Genomic DNA, 24823 nt, shown 5'->3' on the forward strand with positions numbered 1-24823 from the left:
AACTGACTGCGGCCACAAAAAAAAAATTTCTAACAACAATTGTATATATTTTGTGGAATAAACAAATGAGTGTGAAATAAAGTTTAAAAGTTAAAATAAAGTTTAAAAGTTATTTTAAATAATACAAATATTTGACGATATTACAGTTCAGGTTTTACTGTATTTTTCATCAAATAAATGTAAATAAATAAATAAAAATAAATATTTTTTTTTCCTTATTTGTGTGTGTGTGTGTGTGTGTGTGTGTGTGTGTGTGTGTGCCTGCGTGTGTGTGTGTGTGCCACGGAGGGAGGTCTGATACGAGTGCACTTGAAATACGAAGTGGAGGCGAGTCCGGATCGAATTCTGATCCAGTTCGGACTTTGAGAAGGGCTGCTATAAATCATTGTGAATATCTGTCTGCTAAATTTATTAATGTAACTTTACTGTAGATAATAGCGATGTCGTTTAGCGTACAGTATTCTGACTTATGATAATAATGGGGTGTTCTCGATTTGGTTACTCTAAACCATTCGAAACCGTTTGATGGAACACATGTGAGGCGATTTGCAAAGCGCTACCATACTTAAAAAGATAGTTCACCCAGAAATGAAATCTGGGTTAAGTTATCATTTACTGTTATACAGGTTTAGAATGGCAGGAGGATGAGTAAACAACGACAGAATTTAAATTTTTGTGTGAACTGTCCCTTTAAAAGTGTCACTGGGAGTCTGATGCATTTTAGTGAATCATTTTGTTTCGAGTTTCTTGTCTTTTTTGTCTTGTCTTCACATCTCATCTGTCCCTTCCCACCTCCCACATAGTCCACGTAGCAGACGCAAGCGTCAGTTTCACAGCCGTTTTATGTCAGGTTTGACAGTTCCTCATTAGAAGGGAAGGAATCCCGCCAGTCTGTCCAACATAATTGATTGTGTTTAGCTGAAATTTTTTCTTCTTCCCAGTTGGCTTATAAGTGATTCAAATAAGCGAGACCGCTGTGTATCACTCCTCACACCTGTGTGCAATCACAGTGCTTTACAAGTTACAAACAAACTGATAGATCGTGAATGGATGCTAAGAGCTTGAGATTAATTAAATATCTTATTGTGCATTATGCAGTTTTATCAGCATTAACCAACATGCTCAAACCAGGTGTTTTTTTACTCCTACACAGTATTTGATATAAGTGTTCACATACTGTAGGTCACAGTAAGACAGTACATGCTGGAACAACAAGCCCATTGCTCCCAACTTTGTATTTATATACAACACATTCAGACATAACTGAACACACACAATACAGCCTGTCCATTAAGCCAGAGCAATTACTGTGCTGTTGAACACACACACACACACACACACACACAAACACACACACACACACACACACACACACACAGACAAAGACACACACACACACACACACACACACACACACACACACACACACACACACACACAGAGTAATGGAATGATATTAAGAAAGAGGTCAGCTCAGGTAAAAGCAGACATGCAGTGGCACAGATTCATAAGCCTCACGTGGGCTTAAACATGAATGTGTGAGATTACACCCACATAATGCTAGTCGTGCTGCAAAACTCTAGTTTACTGTACACTAGATAACAATCACTTTTCTGTGATAGTTTACTGTACACTAGATAACAATTACCATTGTTAACCATGTGAGTAAAGAGACTAAGTCACGGCTCAACCCCAAATATTCCTCTATGTGAAGGTGCTAAGGGATTTATGAGGATGTGCACTACAGTTTTTACTGTCCCATACAAGAAGTAATGAGTCATGGCCTTGGTACAGTGAAGGTATCAAAAGCTAGTTCTCTACCATGGTACTTTGATATATATCATGGTACTGAATGATTACTATTTTCATTTATCACAGTATTTACATGATACCCCAGGCTATTTCAAAGAATATTATGGTATTACAATGATACATGTTCAAAAAACATGGCATTATAGTGATACCATATCCAAAAAAACATAGTGATACCAAAGTACTTTATAGTCATTGTTGAGATAGATACACTACCATATAAAGGTCTGGGGTCAGTAAGATGATTTTATTTTAAAGAAATGTATACTTTTATTTAGCAAAGATGCATTAAATTGATCAAAAGCGACGACAAAGAGATTTTTAATGTTACAAAAGATTTCTTTTTCAAATAAATGCTTTTCTTTTAAATTTTCTATTTATCAAAGGAAAAATGTAAAAATGTAATAAGAAAAGTTTTTTGAGCAGCAAATCAGCAAATTAGAATGATTTCTGAAGGATCATGTGACACTGAAGACTGGAGGAATGATGCTGAAAATCGCAGGAATAAACTGATTTATTATAATAAATAAAATATATTAAAATAGAAAACATTTATTTTAAATTTTAATAATATTTCACAATATTTTTTTACTGTGTTTTTGATCAAACAAGTGCATCCTTGGTAAGCATAAGACACTTTTTTAAAAATATAAAAAAAATATTATCGACTCCAAACTTTTGAATGCTAGTGCACGTTTCTTTGTTTTTTGACTGATACATAATATATATATATATATTTATATAAATAAATATACATATAAAATAGTTCTACAGCAAATATTTTTTTTTTTAAGTTTATATATTTTTTTGTTAACTGTTATATGCTTATCGGGTGCTTATCATAACCTGTGTGTGTGTGCAGCACCGGTGGTGACGGCTACGGGGCCGAACTTTTCTCTCGGAGAGCTGCAGGGTCATCTTGCTTATGATCTGAACCCTTCAGGGGTGGGAATGAGGAGAACCCTTCCCAGCACCTCCTCTAGTGGGTAAGTACACACGTCTCCACCATCTGCCTGCAGCAGGCTCACCTCCTCTTGTCAAAGGCACTGTGTCCTTGAGCTACTTTTGACTGGTGATGAGATCTAACCTGTGTTTGTGCACGTGTATGTACAGTATGTAGTTTAAAAAAGAAGCACGGAAATTAAGCCACATCTGGTTATCGCAATGCAAAATTATCTCAAATTAAAATAAGGATTCCATCCATGTCCTGCTTTGATGAAGTCATGAACATCCTCTGATTCAGTCCAGTGGTTCAGTCTGATGTTAATTAAGGAGTAAACCAGATAGTTTTACCATATTGTCCACAGTTGTTGTCAAATTGTTCTTTTCAGTGTCTGATGTCCTATGATGTCCAAAAATAATGACTTTTGACCTTTTGTTTTTAAAATGACCGTCTTTTTCAAAAGGGACTGTGTTTTTTATTTATAAGATCTATAGAATACTTTTATTCAGGTATTATATATGTATTTAATGTAGTTTACATTCCTTAACTGAAAATATATTTGTCCAGTGTATGAACTCCATTTGCTTATTGATCATTTAAGTGGGAATTTCCATTAAACTTCAAGATTGTTTAAAAAAAAACAAGGCAACTTTCACAAACATATTTAAATGTATTACTAAATTATTAATAATATAAGTTAATTATTAATATATACATTTATTTATATATACACACATATATATATATATATATATATATATATATATATATATATATACATACACACACATATATATACGTATATACATATTCATGTATCAAATGGTTAACTTTGATTGAACTTTCACTTTTGCTTCAACAAAAGCTGTAGTGGCATCCAACTCAGTTACCTCAAGAACAGAAGCAACAGCAGCTACACTGTAGAGGTTTGTACGCCAGCTGTTGTTTTTGAGTTTGGTGGTCCTTTGTGTTGCCATGAATGCAACAGCCTGCAGCAGTTGCTTATTGGTTCAAACCAGAATTAGTTTGGCCTATTTATCCGAACCAGGCTGAAACTGTGGAGCATGTGAGATTTCAGGTCGGTTAGACAAGGCTTTGAGAGTTTTAAATGTACCTGTCAGCATCTCTCCATGATAAATGTTGGCTGTTAACTATTTCTATATTGGCTGAATTAGACAGAGGGAGCCCGAGGCATTTTGAACTCAAGACACCAGTATACCTTGGTGACAGAAACATTTGTCATGTGTGCGTCATGGCAAAAACCACCCCAGGCAATGCACAAAGCTGAATAAAAACATCACAAAACTAAATCCTTACATGCACCTGGGAGCGTTAGGTGAGTGTAAAAGAACACGGCCCCTCACTCTGGTCTGCTGAGGGCAGTTTATTTGATTTATCTGCTTTTGTGGTTAGCCAGAGCCTCAGTCCTGATTAATGCACTTATTTTCCATTAAACGCACTGCAAAGCTAAAACAAAAGGTGAATGTTGGCAAACTGCTCATCGTAGCTGAGTGCCTGGGAAAGCAGGTCCAAAGGAACATCCATAAGGCACATCCAGACAGTTTGGGAGAGCATTTTTTTGTCTGTGTGAGAAATAAGGTCTGACTAAACAATGCTTTGCTCTGTTATTCTTTTTTTTTTTTCTTCTTTCTCCTTTTTTTTTTTTACTCACACAGAAGTAAGAGACACAAGTCAGGATCCATGGAGGATGATATAGACACCAGCCCAGGGGGCGAGTACTACACCTCTCCCAACTCCCCTGCCAGCAGTTCACGCAACTGGCCAGAGGAGATGGAAGGAGGTGAGCCTTGTGTTTGATCTTACAATACAACATTTTAACACAGAAATACAGAGTTGCAAATGGAAATAAAAAGTTCCATTTGCTTTGATTTTATCAAAGATAAACTTATTGGGCAATAACTTTAGAACTGGGCCATGAATTTATTACAGGGACAATCCCTCTGGAGCAACCTGGATTAAGATACAATGGTTCCTTATATTGATTGTACCAGCAACCTTCCAGTTCCCTTGATCCTTCACCACCCATAATAACGTTCTTCTTGTGCATGAGGGCTTGAAGGGCTACTCATTTTTACACTACTGTAGTCGCACTGTAAAAAGTGTGGAGTAATTTTTAAGTGATCTAACTCTTAAAATTACTTTGGTCTGTGTAACTTAAAGTAAGATTGGTTCTGAAATATTAATATTTAACAATCTTTTATTTTTATTGATAATTTTATATATTTTTATATATATAATTTTAATATAATATTTAATAAAACCTGTTTTTTTTTGTTAAAGATTTTTAATAGTTTTAAAGATAATAGATTAAAGATTTTCAGTAGTTTTACTAGTTTTAGAGTTTTAGTTTTTGTTAACAATAACAACACTGGATCATTGTGTGGTACGTTTCAATTCCAAAATATTCTTAAATATTTGGCCTTTACAGATTACCATACAAACATAATGACACAGAAATGCATATAATTTGTAGAAGAATCTTCTTCCTGCTGTCACTATGTGTACAGATGGAACTGAAGTGACATGATCTAGTCGACACAGATCCAAAGTAGTGAATATTGGTAGAACTAATCGATTTGTCGACTAGTGGGTGCCTATTGTGCATGGAGATTTTCATCTCCATGAGCATAGTCACGGGCTTCATTTTTGAAGCACATTCAGATAGTGAATGACAAACATATCAGGTTTTCAACTGCAGTAGAGGAAGTCTAAAATCACAAGCTTAGACTGAACTTGGATTTGAATTTCCTTAACGTAGTGCCAAATCCTAATTAATTCATGAACTCTCGTTTTTGTGAAAGTCTGCAGAAAGCAGCACTGCACTCTGCACTGTACTGTTCTGTACCTTGGAGCAGTATTTGCTGCATTTTCATACTGACAGAGACCTATTTGCATGATTGTAGTTAAGCATTTGACCTTTGACCTTTCAGTTGTCTACTCCTCTACAAATCAAATTTTCAAAGATCTTCATGAAGCATTTCTAAGTAAATGAATTACAACTAGAATAACTGGGTTGGCTGGTTAACTGCTGTGCTCATAATGCAAATTTGTGGTTCTGTTTTGGAGGCTTTTCGATTTATGTAGTGATATGGAAGAAATACATTGGGAAGAACTAATTTGTGACAGTGCATATCAGAATCACTTTTGTTGCTAAAGCATAATTAATGAATAAAATAGGTATGAAGAATCACTGCCTTTAATGCTATGAATAGCTGAGGGGTTTTGACAGCCATTAATCCACCGTAAAGAGCCTTCTAAATCTTAAAAATATATTTTAGACAGCTATTTTTATGCTGAAGCAGCTCTACTAATTTCAGATTAAGTAGGGCAAGCAGTAGATATAGAAACCATACTGTAATCCACCTCTCTTGTATAAGGGGAAGTTTCAATGAGCAATCTATGTAGGGAAAGTTTAGTTTGTGGGAGCATAAAAGGATATGTGTGGTTCGTAGGTGCAAATGCAGTGTAGACGTTAGTTCATTCATTGTTTGTACTGAAATGTATTTGATGTTGAGTGATCTTGCGTGGTGTGCTTTTAATAATATGTAAAATTAGAGTTCAATGGAAGGCTCTGGTCTAAAACCTGTTGAGCTGCCTATGGAGAGAGCATTTTAAGGTAACATACTGTAGGCTGCCGATAAGAAGGCTGTTTATCTTAATTATTTTACCTCATAGGATAGCTTATTTTTGGCCGGATTCTAAGGCTTGTATCCTTTCCGGAGAATGTAATCCCATAATGCATTGTGACAAGCTCTGAGCAAAAATAAATCCAAGAGACTTCTTTTAAGACATTACAAAATCTTACCGACCCCCAAATGTTGAACGGTTGTGCAATTATAATCATGTGCAATGCATGATTATTGCATAACCATTCAAAAATTTGAGGTCAGTAAGATTTTGTAATGTTTTTGAAAGATGTCTCTTATGCTCTCTAAGGCTGTAGTTATTTGATCAAAAATACAGTAAATACTGTGAAATATTATTACCATTTAAAATGACTTTTTTCATAAAAAATAATTTTATGATAAAATGTTTTCTATTTAAGAATCTTTTAAAATGTAATTTATTCCTGTGAAAGTAAAGCTGAATTTTCAGCAGCCATTACTGTCTTAGTCAAATGTTATTGTATATGTAAAATATATAATATTTTTTTCAATGTTGAAAGATACATATTAAAACAGTTTAATGTAATTGAAATTATTTTGCCCATTGATTATTTTACCTGTTATTTTTGCTTTTTTGTTTATTAAGAGTATTGTGCCATTAGCTTAGCAACGTGGTAACGAAAATGAGGGTTTTGTGTAGGAAGTAGGTGGCAAGGCAGCTTGTTTTGAAACAGAGCTAAAATGCCTTAAATGAAAAAAAAAACATAAATTTACAATTAATTTGCATGCATTAAGTCTAATATTTATTCAGTTTAATATTTATTCATGAGCAAAAAGATTTCAAGTTTGTAGCTCCAGATCAGCCTAAAACCTTCAGAGTTTATTGTGAGATTAGAAAGGTGCTGAGTTGCCGGTTCAGACCTTGCATATAACATCTGACTTCTGTCACACCCTTCCGAATATCCATGAACCCTCCAGGCAAAACTGTTGCTTAAGATCTCAGGAGACCTGCTTCACTCCTCCCCACTGATCCATAACCAGCAGGAATCTGAAATCCATCACTGTGTGAAGTTATCAGCACTGGTCTCATATCGGCCTCTAGGGCAAATGCCATCACTGTACGCACTGTTGAACCCCCTGCGGTGGACCGACCCTGCCCACCTAGCTTCCTAATGAGTTTCTCTTTAACAATCCCCCAGCTGATTGCTCGGTTCTCGTGCACCTGTGGATTAAGATCTGAAGGTTAAAATGTGGAACTGTTTCCATTAATGATTCATGTCCCTCAAGGTATGTTTCACTCAAAAATGGACATCCTGTCATCATTTACTCACCTTCATGTCATTTCAAAACTTTTTGACTTTTTTCTTCTGCGGAACATAAAAGAAACTTTGAAGAACGTGGGAACCCATTGACTTTTAATGTTCGGAAGAAATATACAAATCTGCTTCTGTGCTCCACAGAAGAAAGTAAGTCAAACTGGTTTGAAGTGACACGAGGGTGAGTAAATGATGACAGAATTTTCATTTTTGGGTGAACTATTCCTTTAAATTACATCCTAAAACCGCAAACAATATGAAAGAATGTAGAAGATCTCCAGATATCCTCCTTTGAAAACAAAGCAGTTTCTGGAAACTTAAGACATATATGATTCACTTATTAGGAAAAGCTTCCATATCGGGAAGGTTCTAAATAGATCACTCTGACATCCATATGGAGACTGTATCTTTGCTTTGACCTTAAATAACCAGTGCAGATCATCAGCTACAGACATATTTTCCCATAATCCCATTGGCCTGGCTGCAAGGAGAGAGTGCACTTTCTGCATTGCACTGCAGCACTGTCAAAACTCCGGTTCTCTCGTCATACTGCACCACCTTGTGGCCAGTTGTGGTAACTAGAAGCATCTGCTGTGACCTGACAGAAGCATCGAGAGTGACCACGCAGTGCTCATTAATTAGCTGACTAAACTTTACTTTAGACTCAGAAAAGTTTGTCCTTGTATAGAACAATGGAGCTGAATTTGCAATATTTTGTATAAGCGAAGCACGCGCTCTCCTCCCCCTCCTTCATCTCTCTCAACTTTTCTCTCTTTTTCACACAGGAATCTCCCCTACAGTTAAGAAGACAGAGATGGATAGTCCATCTCCTCAGGAGAGCTCTCCACGTCTCGGCTTCACACAGCACCACAGACCTGTCATTGCAGTGCACAGCGGTGAGGGGACAACACACACATGCATATATCTGTCTGTTCTGTCATCACAGGCCTGCACACACAAACACAGCAAATGGCTAGCTGGGAGGAACAAATATACAATTTCTACTGTTGTGTTCAGTTATCCAAACTGTCTCTTCTAATATCAACATATCATGTACAACCTACTTATATAAGGCCCTGTTGAAAATCAACATGATTTGCAATTCACAACATATTTTGAAACCTTAAATGTGAAGTTTTTTGGATGAAATGAACAAGAAAAAATGTAGGGGCTTTATTTTAGACATCAGGAAATGTTTAGATGGTGAAAAGTGGGAATAACATTATACCAATGGAGCCACTCTGCATGCAAAAATAAATTGTCTAAATAGTTATTTGGCTGTTGGGTAACACTATCTTAAGTGATGTCAGCAGAAAAAGAAAGTTGTTTCAGGGCAAGTTATTACATTTTGATGAAAGATTATAAAGTCAAACCATTTTTTCCTTGGTAAAAACATGAATTGTTCATATTAAGACCGGAATTGTGCATTAAAGTAAGTAGCGACAGATTTTTCTTCCGCATTGTGAAGTACATTTGTGTGAAACAGATTATTGAAAAACAAAAAATGCAGGGCAGGGACTTAGTTCTATCCATTGGTTGTTGATTGGCTGGAGGCAGATCTGAATGCAGGTAATTGTAAGAAAGGGGCTGGTGAAACATATGAAACATGCACAGATAAATCGTTCACAATTTCATTGGGCTGAGATGAGAGTAGTGTCAGGTCATTTCTTATAGTAGTACAGTGATCTGTTATCTCCAGAGCCTCACATCTAGCTGAGTTATGCTCTAACAATTAGCCTGGCTGTTCAGATGAATTGGTGGAGCGTGTCAGCCATATGCTGCCTGCCCCGTAACATCAAGCTGATATTAGCTCTGCTGGGCTTTGTCAAATGTGTTACAGCATACAAGTGTTCTGTAGAAAGTTATGATGGTTAAATATGACAGGTACGTGACAACACAACAAAGATCTCTTTAATTATGACGTTGGTTATACACTGCAGCTTTATCAGATGTGTCACTAAATTGCAAGGGATGAGCGTTATTGTGTTTGTTTATATACAGGTACACTAATGTTCAAATGTTTGGGATTGGTAAGATTTTTTGGATGTTTTTGAAAGTCTGTGAAGAAGTATGCTCACCAATAAAATATAATTTATCTTTGTAATGGCAAAGCTGAATTTTCAGCAGCCATTACTCCAGGCTTTAGTGTCACATGATTCTTCAGAAATCATTCTAATATGCTGATTTGGTTCAAAGTTGAAAATATTAATGTAATAATAATAGTATTATTTCAGTTTTTCAGGATTCTTTAATAAATAGAAGCTCAAAAGAACAGCATATATTTGAAAAAGAAATATTTTGTAACACTATAAATGTATTTACTGTCACTTTTGATAATTTAATGCATCCTTGCTGAATAAAAGTATTAATGACTTTAAAAAAAAAAAAAAATCTCACTGATCACAAACTTTTGAACAGTACTGTTCTTTGATGAGGTTATTTCAAATACAAAGCCAAATATTGTTTGTTTCAAAGCTGAAGTCCACAGGTATTGAAGCTGACAGGAATTATTCACCGGAAAATTACAATTCTGTCATCGTTTACTCAGCCTAATGTCATTTCAACTTGTATGACTTCTTACTTCTGTCGAACATAATATGTTAGTAAATGTTAGTAAATATGTTAGTAAATGTTCATGCTGCTCTTTTTCATGCAATAATCAGGGACTGAAAAGTACTAAAAAGAAGTAAAAGCACCAATGCTTCGAGTAAATAAGGCATAATATCATTGTGTCTTTCAGGTATCTCTCGGAGTCCACATCCCTCCTCGTCTCTGCACTTCCCTGGCGCTCCCATTCTCCCCCAGACTGCCTCCACCTACTTCCCGCACACGGCCATCCGGTACCCCCCTCACCTCAGCTCTCAAGACCCGCTCAAGGATCTTGTCTCTCTGGCCTGTGACCCATCCAATCAACAGCCCAGCCCGGTAAGATCATCCCATTAAGCATGCTGATACACCTTATATAGACTTCAGCTTTCATTCACGCTCTAACAATCATAGATGAGGGTACGTGAAAACGTATCCAAAACTACCCTATCATTAGCATCACTTGTTCAGCTCAACCAATCAACAGCCATAATTCTGGTAGGACCCCATATGGTCCCTTACATGAGCCAAGCACAGCTCGGAGCCTGCCGTGTTTATTCATATACAACACTGGATTTGTTAGTATGCCAAATTAAAAAGGAGTTGAATTTGTACGTAAAGGGGTCATATTTTCCATGACAGTCAAAAACTGTGTGGAATAAAACAGAAAATCTGAATGTCCTGATTTAGTGGATGAAAAGTGCTGCTGCTCATTTCACATGCAACAGGAGTATTTATTAAAGGGACAGTTCACCCAAAAATAAAAATTCTGTCAGAGTGGAAGTCAATGGTAACCAAAGCTGTCTGGTTACCAACATTTTTCATTAAATATCTTCTTTTGTGTTAATCAGAAGAAAGTAAGTCATACAGACAGAATTTTCATTTTGAGTGAACTATTCCTTTAAAATCAGAGCAAAAAAAAAGGATCTTTTAATTCTTCATGCCAGAAAGCAAGTAAATGTAAAACAGCACACTTTTGAATGTTTTTGGCAGAAAAAAACCCATTAGTGGACTTCTGGGAGACAATTAAATAATAATAAATCCATGTTATGACCCCTTTAAATTATACCAGAAGGGATGAATTAGGAGATTGACTGCTTGCTTCCTGCATCTGCATTATGTATTTGTGTGTGTGCAAGTGAGAGAGAGAAAGAGACAGATAAACATGCCATCATGTGCCCTACATGGATCGTAGTCCATGTAATCTGAGCCAAAAAAGAGCTGACCGCTGTCTTGTAGAAGCACGCAGCCTCGACACGGTCAGATTTCACCCTTTCTGTTAAAGCAACCTGCAGTCTAAACACAAGCATCCATCAGCCCTTTTTCCTTCACAACTACTCACAGACAACAGATGAAAACCTATTTAGATGAGTATATAGGTGTATTCGGCTTGAAGCAGCGCTGTGCAGACCGATCGTTGTATGACATCAAATTACCGTGACCGTTATAGAGAGCAGACGCTCCTTATGCTTTCAAATTGCTCTCGTGGTACTTTGATGTCATACACCGATCGGTCTGCGCAGTGCTGCTTCAAGTTGAACACACCTTTTAACTTATCAGGGGCGTGGCTACAAGGTGGGCGGCGTTTGGGCTGCACCCATTCAAAAGCACTGCTTAAACATTTGAATTTTTAGTGATGTTTAACTGAGAATGCTTGTTTCAACTTAAAGTTAATCTTAAAAAAAAACACTAATGAACTGATAAAATTTGTACCTTGAATGGTACTTTGATGTCATACACCGATCGGTCTGCACAGTGCTGCTTCAAGTTGAACACACCTTTTAACTTATCAGGGGCGTGGCTACAAGGTGGGTGGCGTTTGGGCTGCACCCATTCAAAAGCACTGCTTAAACATTTGAATTTTTAGTGATGTTTAACTGAGAATGCTTGTTTCAACTTAAAGTTAATCTTAAAAAAAAACACTAATGAACTGATAAAATTTGTACCTTGAATGCAATGTCACTGCATAAAATTAACTGATAAAATATTTACCTTAAATGGTGTCAGTTTACATAAAATGAACTGATAAAATGTTTACCTTGCCAAATGTAAAAATATAAATATGTCTAAATTCTCTTGTGGCATTTAAAAGGGTTTATTTTAGTTTTTAGTGTTTCATTTTTAATTTATTTAGACAAACAGTATAGAATTGGCCATTTATTGGTTTTTGGTCAATTATTGGTTATTGGTACATGAAAATAAAGATCGACTTATCAGGTAGAATTTATAGAATTTTTTATGTATATATCAGAGCATCCCTAAACACTGTAAAAATGATACAATCAATAAGTTATGACAACATATGTTTTTCCATTACTTAAACTCAAATAAAAAAATTAATTAAAAAAATAATTGAACCCATTTCTCTCAATTTTTACACAAGTTACCCAAGATTCAGAATTTTTTTAATCAGTTTAATATAATTTAAGTTGAAATAACGTGTATAGCAAATTTGATTATACTTGAAGTTGAAGTGCATGGAATATTTTTACAGTGTATTTTGCATTACAGCGGTAGTGTCATATATTTAAAATAGTTAAAACACTTTATTTGAGTGTTATTTCTTCTCATAATGACTTAATGTTCCATAATGACCCGGGATGTCATCTGAGTAACATCACTGACTCAACAGGGTGATCAGCTCTGGGATGATTCTGCTTGTTTTGACTGTGGACCAAGAATTAGCACTGGCTGGATGGCTTCATTCTGGCAGTGGCTTACAGAACTACACAAAGTGTGAATGGCTTCTCACTTTATCCTCAGGGGTGCCTGTAGGAGAGTCATGTGCCATTTCCACGTCAGGCAGGGAGAGAGTGAGAGAACAGGAAATACAGCCAAGAAGGAGGAGATCTCTGTGTCTAGGGGTGTTGCTGATGTTGGCACAAATATGGGGGGAGAGACACACACATTTATGAATCTTGCCCTGTGGCAGCCGTGCCCCGCCGATTCTGCATACTCATTGAAATTCCCCCTACTGCAGTCTGACCGTAGCCAAGCAGTCACAAAGAACAGCCGCAGCGGCCCACAATGCCGCTGACTCACTCACCAGCTATTGTTGTGCAGGGCAGTGAGTGTGCAATTTTACCCCGCGAGAATGCAAACGAGAGCCAAACCCTCTGAGAGACAAAGAGAACATGATGGAGGGTTTTATGGATTTTGCAGCCAGGGTAGAACGATAGAATGATGCATAATGGTCCGTTCGCTAGAACAGTGTGCACAACGTTACTCTGGTTCTCCCACATAACTGCTGATGGCAGGGGGAGGTGGAGATATGTGACTGGACTTTAAATTTGCATCAGATACCAAGTGATTTTTGCCACTTTAAAAAATTGATTAGCTAAAGAAATTAAGTACTTCAGACAAATACAGCTTGTTTGGAAAAAATCTGCTCTTTCGACAATCCACAGCAGCTTTTAAATATTACAGGCGAATTTAGACATCACAATATTATAATTTTTAGTATGAAAAATGGATATTCATTTTGAGATTTGCTAGAGACTACATTTAACAGTGTTATTAAAGTATACGTTTGCCAGTTTTCAATCAACTTTGTATTGTTACAATGTCGGTAGCGTAAATGAACAATGTGTATTCTTTCTCCATGTTACACACACCCATCTCCGCTCATGGACAGTTGGATTGAGCCCAGTGCATTATGGGTGTTGAAGTTTCCTACCTTTTTGGCCAAAGGGAATGCCACAGCCCTTTTATCTGTTTTTTTCTAGTCATTTAGCAACTTTTTTTTTTTTTACTTTATCTTAAATTCACCACGTTTTATTAAAAGCCCATCTTGTCAGTGGTGAATCACCCTTTAATTGAGCTTTAAGTAAGTGTTATATGATGATGTAAAATGATCTCTGTATTGAGATCACAGAACCAGGCGTGTCTTGAAATTTAACTTTTCCAGGGAACTTTTTCCATTTTATTGTACCCAGAGTAGGTGGGGGCAGCAGAGAGGCTAATGCACTGTAGAGGTTTTTTAACAGATAAGATGTATGTCCTAATACTGTGTTCCATTCAATGTCAGATGCGAGATATTCCCACTATATTTTGTACAAGTTGTCCAATTAGATTTTGTCTTATGCTTGGAAAATTACGCAAAATGGCAATGATGCAGTAGCATTTGTTTTGCAGGTGTGCAAATATCAACAGAGATAGTTATGTACTATTTTTAACTGTCTCTGTAAATATTTACTTCACAGGTTTTATTATCTGTAATGTAGAATCTAATTTTGAAATCATTCCTTCAAACAATAGAGTATGGCACTGGCAATGCCAAGGTCATAGGTTTGATTCCATGCGAATGCATGAACTGATGAATACCTTGTATACGTTGAATGCAATGTAAGTCGCTTAGGATAGGAGCATCTGCCATAAATAACATAAATGTAACAATTAACTGTGCCCTCACTGTCATGCATTTTTATCAGTGTCAGTTTTGAAGAGTTTGAAATCTTTGTGGCGTTCTATCGCACTTTTCCAATTAAGTTGGAAATTCCAATTTTTTAAACTGAATGGAACACTGCATTAGTTCACCAAAAAGGATTAACATATTAAAGAACTGTTAAAATCTTCCATGATGTCAACCATGATATTTAGCTGGTAGTCCTAAATATGCAGAGATCTTAAAGAGTTTTAGCATTGAAGGAAAAAAAACAAAGATGAAGTGAAAGTAAGACAAACACAGAGACAGTAGATGCATGTATTATGATGTTAGCTGTGTAGAGGCAGTGAAATATCCCTCCCCACAGTGGCTGACTATTGCCCTCTCTTCCTCTGCAGCTGAATGGCAGTGGTCAGGTGAAGGTATCCAGTCACTACATCTCCTCTCAGATGCTGGCCCCTCCGCTACCCCCCGGCCTGCCTAATTAAGTATTAAATTATATTTAATATGAAACGTAGTGCAGTGAAAAGTACAATATTATGCTTTGGAATGTTGTGAAGTAAAGTTTTCTAAAGAAAAACACTCTGATAAAGTACAGACACCTGAAAAGTACTTTTACAGCAGAGTAAAAATACTTCACTACTGTCCGCCTCTGTATATATATATATATGAAATATATATACATATATATGAAATGTATGAACTAAAAATACTTTTTTTCTTGAGCATTTTTAGCGTTTTCTTTCATTTCAACTGAAAAGTCAGCTTTGCCATCACAGGAATAAATGACATTTTAAAGTATATTAAATTAGAAGACAGTTGTTTTAAATGTTTTTACTTTATACAATTATTTTATTATTATTTTTTTAAGTAAATGCAGCTTTGGTAAGCAATTCATTTAATTATTTATTTACATTAATAATCAGAATAAACAATGTTTCATATGTTTTTTAAGTTAATTAGCATACTGTAACTATTGGCTTTTTACAGTTGCCATGCAGCATTGCAACTCAGCACATTCATATATATTTTAAAACAGCTTCAAAGTGAACTGTCTGTTATAAAAAAATGCTGATTTCAATGTGAGAGAAACAAAGCAAGTGTCTTTCTATCAGTAAACCGTATAAACACAGATACATTTGGATGACAATTCGATCAGCTTTAATGGGCCAGTGCTTGCTGCCCTGTCCATTAATCATGCTAATTTAATTATTAATGCAGAGAACAGCTCAATATGTTCACCATCCGCTGTGCTGCAGAATCCCTGATGATCAATCGCCTCAATACACCATCTCACACAGTCGGACTCAATGCTCAGCATGATTATTCAGCTAGAATCACGTCAGCTTATCCAAAGGCCCGTTTGATAAAGATGGATGCATAGATTATGTTGTGTGTTCCTTATTTACCAACAAGACGAGGAGCATTTCCAAAGAAACATAAGAAAGCACATCAGCTTCTGTAATTGCTGATAATACAGTTTTTAAGAGATGAAGGCGCACATTCACTAACAACAGACTGAATTTACATAAGCAGACAACAGAATGAGCCTCCGCCACACAGAATATTTATTTACACAGTCTGACGGTTACAAACACAGAAACTGTGACCCAGTTTCAGCATCAGTTCAATGTCTGTGTGAAACAGATGCGTGCCATACACGCTCAAACTGCATTTTAGATCTTTACAGAATATAGTAATATTAAACTGTGTGTTTTAATCACTAAATCTACCAGGAACCAGATTTTGAAACTGACATTACAGAGATTTGCATAATGTTGAGAATTTCTCATCTTTTGGATGCTCTCACAACTTTATGGTCCCATTTCATTCCAATTTCTCTCTTTCTTTCAGCATACTCTGCTCCCGGGACGCCACCTGCCAACCGCTCCTTCGTAGGAATTGGTTCTCGAGACGCTAGCAGTCTGTATCAGGCACAGGTATCATAACACAAACCTCCATATACATTTTATATACACACAAACTCGGATTGTCCACTCTCAAAAACACAGACACACACACACACACACACACACATACACACACCTCAAATGAAATTGTAATGCTTATTATAGACTAAACTGAATAACTGCATTTTAACTACTTAAAACTTTGACTTTTCTTGATAACTTTCAGAAACCTAACCACCATGAAAATGTTAAAAATTCGATCTTAATTTCAAGCAGTACTTGAAAATTTCCCTTGAACCCCAGTGCCCTGAGGAAACACTACAGCAGCGCTAGTCTGGACCCTCTGAGAGGCCCAAGCCTTCTGTGTTCAATTATAGATCAGAAATGAGCAGATACAGGATCTACCGCTGGACGCTCAGCTGCCAAAAGAAATGTAGTCTTTCACATTAAATATAGAGCCAATGTAGATACAACACTTTAACTAATATATGGGTGATTCATAGAATGTCTGAGGAATTATATAACATTTTTTTTTTTTTTTTAGTTTCTCTTTTTTTAAGATAAAATAAAATAATGTAATATTAAGACTTGTTTTCAGAGAATATTTGTATTTATATAAAATATTTTTTATTTTATTTCAGGTTGTTTTAAAATAAAATCTGGAGTTTGTGCTTAAAACAAAATATATTCTCTGAAAACAAGCCTTACACAATTGTAATTCTTATGTAAATGATTATTTACTTGATTATTTTTATTATCATTCATTATTATATGATATATATTATATCGTTATTTGATTATTTTTATTGGAAAACAAGACAAAAAATATTATTAAACTAAGGCTTTTTTTGCAGTCCACCATATAATCCTGTGTATTCTTCAGCCTTCATATTTATGAATCACATGAGAAACTTTTGCATGCTCAGCAAAATCCTGACCTGATTAAAAGGCACAAAATAGCATCTGACATTTTTTGTGATGCTTCATGAATCCTATAGGCCCAGAAATAAACACTTGAAAGGTCTTCCTTAAGTAATAGCTGCGGTTACGTGAGATTTGGCTGAGGAATGCGGCAGTGCTCAGGTAAAATCTGAACTGTGGAGGTGATTGAACTGCATGGCTCGGGAGTCCGAGTGCACTGCTGAATTGCAGTGCTTTCAGCGCCATAAAAAAGTGTAAATGCACTTGACTGAGCTGTGTGATGAGAGAGAGAGACAGAAGAGTGATCAACGAGTACTTGAGGACTAGTGTGTGTTATTATGTATTAGAGATCATTTCTTGAAAACCTTCAGCTCAGCAAACGACAAACAGACATAGCAGGAACACAGCAGTTAAGGTTCTTCTGTTACTGTTGTTTTGCATGTGAGTTGTGCACCAGGGAAAAGTCCAAACTTTTCTGGCTCTCATGTAAATGTGTGTCTGTGTCCCTTTGAGAGTATCATGAGCTGAGAGGGAGGGGGAAAGAAGTAGTCAAATGAACGAAGGAGGGGAGAGGAGGTTCCGTTCATTTGCTCCGTGATGGTCACGTCCAGGGCTGTCTGGTTGCTAGGGGAAACCAGACATGATGTAATTGTCGGATGAACCTGTGCTTGAGGGAGTGGAAAAGGAAGAGACCACTGTGACCAATCAAACTGACCAATCGGTCTTGTACGACAGAGACTAACACTGGACTGGCCTGGGAATCATTGACTGTCCAGACCTAGTTTGACAAAACACACTTACTGTTCTTGCTATTTTTACCTGACTATTAAAAAAAAACGTGATTATTATTAAACAATATTTTTTACTTGAATACAACTTAATTAAAAATTATTAGTTTTATTTCTAAAAATAATCTGAAAAATTAAATTTTTAATGAAAAATTACAAATAAAAATAAACTAAACATAATCTGAAAAAATCATTTTAATCTGAAATCAAATATAAATAAAAGATGAAAAACTTAAACTAATCAAAAATTTTAAATGTTGCCTTGGCAACTAAATGAAAGAAGTTTAAGTTGAAGCACTAAAATTAAATGAATAAACACTAAAACTAAACTTTTTAAAGTTTTAAAAATAAATTAAACATAATTAAACGTAAAGTAACTGAAAATATTATTAACAAATATAATAATATCTAAATAATTCTAAAATAACACCGGTGAAAGTCCTGTCATACCTGATTTTACCCTTAAAAATAAAGTAAATAATTATTATAATTATTATTATTAAACAGTATTGCTGAATTTATTTTTAACATACCTGTTTTTTTTCCTTTCCTTTCTTTTTCACTCTCATTCCATGTCTTTGTATTAAACTCAGTTTAATGGACTTCTGTTTTCTTTTCTCTGATGAAAAGGGTACGTTGCTAACGATCTTTGTTTTTAGAGGAGCTTGTATTTCAGCCTCACCTCCAAGCTCTCCTGAAGCATTGTAATTAAAGGGAGAGACTGTCATTTGTTAGGCTCTTGTGGTCTAATATGTCCCCCTTCTTGGACTGTGAACCCGCCCTCGTCTCAGCTTTATATTTTCATAACATAAACCACCTGTCACCAAGACAAAGCCTGCAGCTTTTATAGGGAACTAAATATTTTGTTTGGAGTGAGTGAACGCCTAACCACTGTTAGCCTGGGCTCTACTGGTCGCTGTGTCCTTAGAACAGAATGAGTGAGAGAGAAAGTTTGAGCTTTGGATGAAATAAAAATGAAAATATCAGGCAAAAGAGTACAGTCTGGTAAAAAGAGAACAGTCTGGAATGGTGGACTGAAACCCGTGTGATGAGACAAAGATGGAATGGTTACTCTCCAGATTTTATCCTTGATTAAAAATTACATTTGTTTGCCATTATGAATATCAAATAAATTATAAATGTGTTAATTAAATATTACATTTTTCACAAATGTTCACAATGTATCATTTTCACATCTGGAGTTTGGCTATATCAGCTTTTAGAGTGTATAAATATATATAAATCTTTTATAGACTTTTTAATAATAAAAACAGAATATTTGTCATTTTTATAAATATAACAGAAGTTGTGGCAGTATGGTGTGCTTATAGTTTATCTAGTCAAGCTTTTACGTCTTAGCTTGTGAATTTTCATCCATTTAACCCATTTGTTTATTGTTCCACCAATCAGCCTTAATCTGACTCAGCTCACCAAGATAACTGACCACTGAAAACTTCCATAAAGAAAGCAAATAGTATGTCATTTCATGGCACAGTTGGGTAATGTTGAATATCTACTTAATTTAATGTCTTTAGTCAGCTTCACTAGTGGTTTTGCATTGGTTTGGTTGTATCAACATTTGTATAGATGAATTTGATGATAATTCATCCCCACTTTCTGGCCAGTTTCTGTTGGCCTTCACATAAATCAAAGAAACAACAGGAGACGACGATCATATTTAAGTGTAAATTCTAATCAGGCCATCAGTTTGAGGTGAGATTAAAGATTATATCTATCACAACCAAGAAGAGAGGCATATGTTGCAGCACATTTTCCTACCAAAAAAATATTGAGTTTCCATAACTTACGCTGGAAATATATTAAATCTCAACTTGACTCTCTAGAGAAAGAGGATTTAACTTATCAAGAGACATTTTCAATATAGTAAAATGGCGTGTTGTCACTTGAACTCAAAGCCAAGATGATATCCAGAGCTCTGGAGTATAGATTTGTCTGTGAGTGTGTGTGTGCGTGCGTGCGTGCGTGCGTGTGTTTCTCTAGAATATATGTATAAATTCAGTTTTTCCTCAAGTATTCAAGGATAACATTTAGCCTTTCGGTTTCGGGTGAAATGCATTTTGACAAAGGAGTGGCTATAATTGTGCTGTCAAATTCACAAGACTCACTCTCTTGGGCTTGGATTTGATCCAGTAATCAACACGAAATATGATTTGGGAAAACTGCATCCCAATACACTGTAGTAATCATTCAGAAAGCAGCATTTTTGCATTTCCCAGCAGTGTCGGCTGTCATTATAAACATATTTCTCTTTCTGGCAGTAGTTTCTAAAGTATGCTGAAGTGTCATGTGTTGTGTAAGGTTAACCTTAGCTCAAGTTTCCATATCAGAATCACACCATTCTCAGCTAGCTAGTAAACCGAAGTCAAAATAGACTGATTTCAATAAGTAAAGATGTTTATATACTGTAAGCTTAATAGCTTGTATTGTGGCATGTAATTTTAGATACCTGGTCCTGCATGTGGTCCATAGATTGTCAAACCCAACTTTTTGCTGATCAGTGACCAAGAGCTGCCAAAACTCTTTGGCGCCACGGCTGCCGTGTGCACTGTTTTTATACCTAAATGTGTCAAATTTTAACATAGATTCTCAAGGCTGTGTGCTAATATCTGATTTGGGGAGTCATTAGTCTGTGGTTTGGTGTTGTACAAGAATCAAGCCATCAGTCAGATGTATACAAACTCTTCAGCAGGGAATGGGAACAAATTTTCCTTTTTTAGCATTATTAAATCAATATATTTGGGGGTAGTTAAAGACGTCTGTTGGACTGCTGTGAAATTACTTAAAACCTTAGTGGAAAATATTGAGCCAGGGGCTTATGGCATGAAATCCTTTTTTCTGTTTTTAAACCTTGTCAAATTTAAAAAAAGACTTCAGTGGTCTGTGAATGAAAGCCAAAATCCTGTTATGCTTTTAAAAGGTTTGGGTGGGAACCTGCTGAGCTCTCTCTCACTGTCTGGCACTCATAGCATTTTACTCTGTATTAGTTTTAATAGGTTTCTCAATTCTGGCCCCCGACTAAGTGTTTGCCTCCCATTATCAGAAAGCCACTGATTGTAGTTGTAACGTCCAGCTCATTAGATTCTGCTTTGGAGAGTTTTTACATTATTTAGATCCTCATGGACAGGACACATACCACTTACTGTCACCATCACATTCAAAACCTAAACACACACACAACTCACACACTAGCAGGGTATATGGATGTTTCTTTAGCTACTGACACTTAAATTGGCCAGGGTGTGAATTTTTTTTTTTTTACCAAAAATATCCACCAAGGCTGCATTTATTTGATCATAAATACAGTAAAAACAGTCATTTAGTGACACATTATTACAATTTGAAAAAACTGTTCATTTTTAATATATTTTAAAATGCCATTCCCTCTTGTGATGGCAAAGCTGAATTTTCAGCAGCCATTACGCCAGTCTACAGTGTCACATGATCCTTCAGAAATCGTTCTAATACCTTGATAGAAACATTCCTTATTATAAATGTTGAAAACAGTTGCACTTCTTTACATTTTTGTGCAAAACCGTCATTGAGTTCAAAGGAATAGCATTTATTTGAAATTCTTGAAAAATGTTTAACGATGTAAAAGCCTTTACTGTCATTTTGATCAATTTAATGCATCCTTGATGAGCAAAAGTATTAATTTCTTTAAAAAAAAAACGTAGATGGTTGTGTAAATATCACTTGTGAACAGGATATTTTTATTGTGTATCATTTCTAATCAAATTATAAAGTTGTCAAATTATGCATTAGGATACATGAAAAGTGAAATGACTGTTGGCTATGAAATAAGTCATAGCAAGTCAAGAGTAGTTGGCCTTTTTATTTCAGAAATGTAATTTCAACCACAAAATGCTATAACAGTACACAATTTGAGATGTGATGGAAATGACATTGTGGTGGAAATGTTTATGTGGTCTGAGAAAAATGGCAAAATGACAGAACGATGAATGTATGTTTGTCCTGTGTTGAACATTGTTAGTAGACAAAAGCTAGTGTGAAAAGTGTGTTTTAAGAAAGTTTATTTTTCTAAAACTGTACAAAGCCAAAGGTGCCCATTGTTTAAGAAAACCCATATAAATCGCCCTGTGCATTCAATTTAGATGAAGCTGACCCATCTCGACTAGACTGCAGTCGGGTTCCGATGAGTTTTTATCTGATTTAGCTGGATATCCCATAGCACTCCTCCTATTGTGTTACTTGTGTTTGTACAGATGTCTTGGTGATTTTGATTCTCTCTCTTTCTCTCTCTTGCAGTCCTGGTATCTGGGGAACTGATCATCACACACACGCAGACGAACCCGAGGAGGCACAGACATGGATTTGAAAAATCAATTTTTGGTGGAATTTACAAGAAAAAAAGTTGTGAACGAGATGCAAGAGGGAAAATCAGATATATATGCAGTATTTGTATATATACACACACACACATATATATATACACAATATGTGTGTATAGATATATGTGCACACATATTTATATATGCATAACAACGTACAGTATAAGATGCTTCAATACACATTTTTTTTTTTAAAAGACAATGGAAAAGGATAAGAGCGTGAGAGAATGGCCATAGATGGAACAGAAGAAAAGGAGACAAAAGAGGAGGATTTTTTTTGTTTTTGTTTTTCTGGGAGGGCAGCCCAAACTATGACGTATATTGACGGACGTGTCGAAAAGGCCCACTCTGCCTCCTGGAATGCCTCTCCTCAATCCCCTCCTTCTTTTTTAAAAGACAATGGAAACGGATAAGAGCGTGAGAGAATGGCCATAGATGGAACAGAAGAAAAGGAGACAAAAGAGGAGGATTTTTTTGTTTTTGTTTTTCTGGGAGGGCAGCCCAAACTATGACGTATATTGACGGACGTGTCGAAAAGGCCCACTCTGCCTCCTGGAATGCCTCTCCTCAATCCCCTCCTTCTGCTACAGGTGCTGCTTCCTCCTATATGCAAAATAAGTATCCTTTATTTTCTTAACGAACAGGGAAGAGAAACCCCAATGAAAGAGTTTTTCTGCTAGCATTTCGCCACAGGTTTGGAGGTGAGCGCGGTCTGTTTTTATTCTTTTTTTAAGTGCGCAAGGCAACACGACATGGAAAAGGAAAGGAAAAGGTCGATGCTTCCGTTCACATGACATTTTGGAAAAAGAAAAGAAACGAAAAGGCTACTTTTCATCCAGTTTTATTGACAATCATGTGTCTGCGTCCTTGGTTTCATTCAGAGGGTGATGTTTTCTAAATTGCATTCTCCACCGTTTTTAACGGAGTCCACTTTTTGGTGGAAGCCTGTCGTGTTTTTTGTACATCAGAGGAATATTAGTGGTATCTCAGTGACATTATACATCACAGTCAGCGTCTATACACACATGCGCACACACTTACATGTAAACACGCCTATCTTGAGGCAATGGCATGTACTGTTAAAGGCTACATGAGGTGTGTGTGAGCTGTGAAGTAGCCTTCATAGGATGAGCCATGGAATAGCAGGGGGGAATTAGCACCTTTCTCTCTTCGCAATATGAAAGCCCCTCATTCCCTGGACCCTGCTGTAAGTGTGTGTGCGTGTGCATCCGTGTGTTTGTGCGTGTCATAAACATTGGTAGTCCCTTATTCATCTCTGTGAGTTCACAGATTAGGGGGTTTTGATTCATGTAGATACGTGGATTTTTCCACATAGTGACAAAGGGAGTTGAAATATAGTTCTGTCATTACTTAGACAGTATTGGGTGTAGAGGATAGAATTTTTTGTTCACTATGTGTAATTTGTTTAAATTCATTGGAAATTACAGGCATTGCACTACTTAAAATTTTTATTTTTTCTCTTTTTCAAATTCCTGTTCGGCCTAATCATATGGAATGCTGCGAGTCGATTATTTTTGTCATGTTCTGATCTCGCGATAGATGAGGGTTGGTTTCCTAGTAGCTAAGAAGCTGATCAGAACAATCCAACATTTTCTATGTAAATGTGTCCATGTTTATGTGATTACTTTTATACAACTCCCATAGTTTAAGAAGAAAAAAAACATGCTTTCTTTTTTTCCCACATTTCTAATGCAAGAAACTATGACTGTTTTTATTTTGAAGCAGATTATACACTTAAATCCGTAGGAATGTCAATGATTTGGATGTCTGATGTGAGACGGGCTGTAATGCCCTACGACGAAAATACAAATGGAAGCGAGTGGCTATGCTGCCCATCCCAGAGTTCATTGGGAGGTGGACGCCTACGACCAGCATGTCTCTGGTTGGTTGCCTCAGAAATGGGTTATTCTGCACTCTGAGATGTGTTGATTTGTACTAATGAAATAACATCAGGGCTTAATCTACAATGCTACCGAACCCAAATCACAAAGCCATGAAAAGTGCCTGAGACATTGCGAGATTTTCATTTTAATTCTTTTTTTTTTTTTTACCTTTTTGACGTTTTGCTTCATCTGCTGTGGGTTGTTGTTGTTGTAGGAGTTCGAGGGGTTGTTTTTATGCCCAGAGAGATATTTTAAAAGGCCTA

At 36.2% G+C, this 24823-nt stretch overlaps 1 protein-coding gene across 1 annotated transcript in view; it reads left to right on the forward strand.

The window, feature by feature from the left end:
- The window catches only part of LOC107695213 (nuclear factor 1 C-type-like), a 97575-nt gene extending 74542 nt beyond the window's left edge, over positions 1-23033 (forward strand). Inside the window, exons 5-11 of the mRNA XM_016495030.1 lie at positions 2675-2798; positions 4432-4556; positions 8483-8593; positions 10438-10622; positions 15066-15141; positions 16522-16607; positions 22574-23033. Of these exons, the coding sequence (XP_016350516.1) occupies positions 2675-2798; positions 4432-4556; positions 8483-8593; positions 10438-10622; positions 15066-15141; positions 16522-16607; positions 22574-22594 (728 nt within the window). The 3' untranslated portion in view covers positions 22595-23033. The remainder of the gene's footprint in view (positions 1-2674; positions 2799-4431; positions 4557-8482; positions 8594-10437; positions 10623-15065; positions 15142-16521; positions 16608-22573) is intronic.
- Positions 23034-24823: the final 1790 nt, after the last annotated feature.

Source organism: Sinocyclocheilus anshuiensis, unplaced genomic scaffold (genome assembly GCF_001515605.1).
Source record: "Sinocyclocheilus anshuiensis isolate Anshui unplaced genomic scaffold, SAMN03320099.WGS_v1.1 scaffold122, whole genome shotgun sequence".
In the NCBI taxonomy this organism is placed as follows: Eukaryota; Metazoa; Chordata; class Actinopteri; order Cypriniformes; family Cyprinidae; genus Sinocyclocheilus; species Sinocyclocheilus anshuiensis.